General features: G+C 34.6%; 1 protein-coding gene across 1 annotated transcript; it reads right to left on the reverse strand.

Moving 5' to 3' along the window:
- Nucleotides 1–321: 321 nt before the first annotated feature.
- LOC128557998 (lipase ZK262.3-like) lies at nucleotides 322–1,407 on the reverse strand. Its single transcript, XM_053546713.1, has one exon. The coding sequence runs from the start codon at nucleotides 1,405–1,407 to the stop codon at nucleotides 322–324; it is 1,086 nt and encodes a 361-aa protein (XP_053402688.1).
- Nucleotides 1,408–3,089: the final 1,682 nt, after the last annotated feature.

Raw genomic sequence — 3,089 nt, forward strand, 5'->3', positions numbered from 1 at the left:
GAAGTGATAAAAAAGATAAAGTAGGCAACGTATTTACATTTTACTCATAAACTAGAAGTAAACATACAATACATGATGTAAGCACACTAAATCTATTTTACAATTTACTTAGACACAATCACATTAGGGTTAGAATATAGAATAGGGTTTGCTAGGACATAAAACTCAAATCAAAGAGAGTAGATGTTGCTATTTCGTGTAATAACAATTTTTATCAAAAAAAAAAAAAAAAAAAAAAAAAATACAAAATGTACCACCATCTATATGTTAGATATATTAATCCGCATAGATTGTATCTCAAAAGTTTATTCTATTCCTATTCTAAACATGATCACAGATGGTTCCTACATGAAGACCAAAATAATCTAAATGGTACTCAATACATTGGATTAAATCTATTGTACAAGGATTGTTCGTGATCGCTCCGTCACTGCAGTTATCATCATCATCTCCTTTACAGTGTACGTATAGCGAACCCTTATTCATTGTCACATTAGGGTAGAAGATCTCCGTACGATGGTGGTAAGGTCCATTTGTTGGGAAAGTACAGCCTGTAATAAGGTTACAAGTTGGTAAATGACTCACAATATCTCTATTATGGACCACTCTCCAACTGTTGTTTACAAGCTGATCATGATTTAAGGCATATTCTTTATCACCAACTCTAGGTGATCCGAACGTGTATAGGGACATTCGACTGACCGGAACTACTCTGTGATAAACAAGAGACACAGCTGCGAGAGAGGCGAGGGCACCACCTAGCGAGTGACCTGTGATGACAATGTCGTACGTGGGATAAGTTTTAAGAAGGGAAGTAACACTTGCATTTACTCCTTGATACAACTTCTTATGGGCATTGGCAAAATAGTGTTGAACTTTCCCTCCGGCAGGGAAGGAAGTTTTTGGTTCAGTTAATATTGAAACAATCTGATCCAAAATTTGCAAGCCATGGATAATTGTTCCTCTGTATGCCACGAGTATGATTTTCTTTTCATGAGAAACAGAGGTATAAGCAAAACACTCCTCATGTCTGAATAATGGCAAATCTTCACATCTGTGTCTAATTTGTTTCTCTATCTTAAAATCACTTGAAGGGTAAATCTGTTTTAGGCAGTATTGTGGGTCTTTCGAGTATGCAGCAGCCGACATTAGTGTATACGAAAATGCGGCTTTAGGGTCATACTTCCCATACTTCATTTCTTTGCACATTGTTGAACTTACAATATTTTGGTTCTTTAAGCAGGAATTTCGTAAAGAATCCTTGTCATGGCAGTTACGATCCAGTGGGCACCAGCGACAACTTCCACCATCAGCACATGTTTTACAGTCCATATATATACCACAAGTAGGGCTTGCTTGCGATAATCGTATAAGCATATATATCAAAAGTAGATAAAAACTCGCCATTTTCACTTATTTTGTATATATTCTTTTATGAATTACTGTTGTTTTTCTAGAATACTGTAAGTTGAACGTAATCTTATTAACAGTTGTTTCTCTGTTAAGCTTTACACGTATTTTCTTTCTAAAATTCTTAAATATTAATGTTTGTAGTTTCTCTGTATCACTACCATTTCAACGTATTTGCATCTCTAAAATATCACATACTAGTAGTGTAATATGTGTGCAGTTCAGCGTATTTACATTGCTAAAATATCCGTTCTTGATGTTTCCATAAAACACTGGTGATTGAACAACGAATTTATCCATCTACTCAATGATTATGGTTTATTGTAGATCAGTGCAGCTCGGCGTAATATCACTTATATTTTGTTTTCCTAAATGTAACAAGGTCGACTCAAAATTATTACACTTCTAAAATACTAGTTATAGATTTTTTTGTAACATCACCAGTGCCGACATATTATTTATTGTAGTTTCTCTTAGACATCAAAAGTTCAGTATACTTAGTATTTACCTTTCAGAAATATCACTTGTAACACTACCCACACAAAATATCTGTAATGTCTTAGCCAGGAAAAGGTTAATACTAGTAGATATCAAAGCTAACCCTGTACTATTCAAATATTTAAACAATGTTCATCTTACATTTTATATATATATATAAATTAAGAAAGTTTTATTCCGAAGGCTGATTATCGCCAACATTCTTTCAGATAATTTAAATGTCCGTTCAACAACAGGAATATTTCATAATGATAACGTATTCAAACATTACTTTTAAGTTATTCGGCACTTCCTGGTTAACATGTGGAAAGACCCGTGGTGACATTTCAACTTCATTATTTCACGATTTCTGCTTCATGATTTCACGATTTCCACTTCATGAATTCACGAATTCAAGATTTCTGCTTCCTGATTTCACGATTTCCACTTCATGAATGCACGATTTCACGAATTCACGATTTCACGAAAAAACTCCACGATTTCTTGATTTCACGATTTCATGATTTCACGATTTCTTGATTTCACGATTTCCTCTTCATGAATTCATGATTTCACGTTTTCTGCTTCCTGAATTCACGATTTCCACTTCATGAATTCACGATTTCACGATTTCCACTTCATGAATCCATGATTTCACGAATTCACGATTTCACGAAAAAACTTCACGATTTCTTGATTTCACGATTTCCACTTCATGAATTCACGATTTCACGATTTCTGCTTCCTGAATTCACGATTTCCACTTCACTAAATCACGATTTCCACTTCACGAATTCACGATTTCACAATTTCCACTTCATGAATTCACGATTCCGCCATTGTGAAATCGTGAATTCGTGAAGTGGAAATCGTGAATTCATGAAGTGGAAATCGTGAATTCGTGAAGTGGAAATCGTGAATTCATGAAGTGGAAATTGTGAAATCGTGAATTCGTGAAGTGGAAATCGTGAATTCGTGAAGTGGAAATCGTGAATTCATGAAGTGGAAATTGTGAAATCGTGAATTCGTGAAGTGGAAATCGTGAATTCAGGAAGCAGAAATCGTGAAATCGTGAATTCATGAAGTGGAAATCGTGAAGTCAAGAAATCGTGAAATCATGAAATCGTGAAATCAAGAAATCGTGAAGTTTTTTCGTGAAATCGTGAATTCGTGAATTCATGAAGTGGAAATCGTGAAATCGT

The sequence above is a fragment of the Mercenaria mercenaria genome, chromosome 6 (genome assembly GCF_021730395.1).
Source record: "Mercenaria mercenaria strain notata chromosome 6, MADL_Memer_1, whole genome shotgun sequence".
Classification (NCBI taxonomy): domain Eukaryota; kingdom Metazoa; phylum Mollusca; class Bivalvia; order Venerida; family Veneridae; genus Mercenaria; species Mercenaria mercenaria.

Bases quoted from the DNA above. Each gene is read 5' to 3' on its own strand.
- LOC128557998 (XM_053546713.1), bottom strand. From the start codon at position 1,407: ATGGCGAGTTTTTATCTACTTTTGATATATATGCTTATACGATTATCG.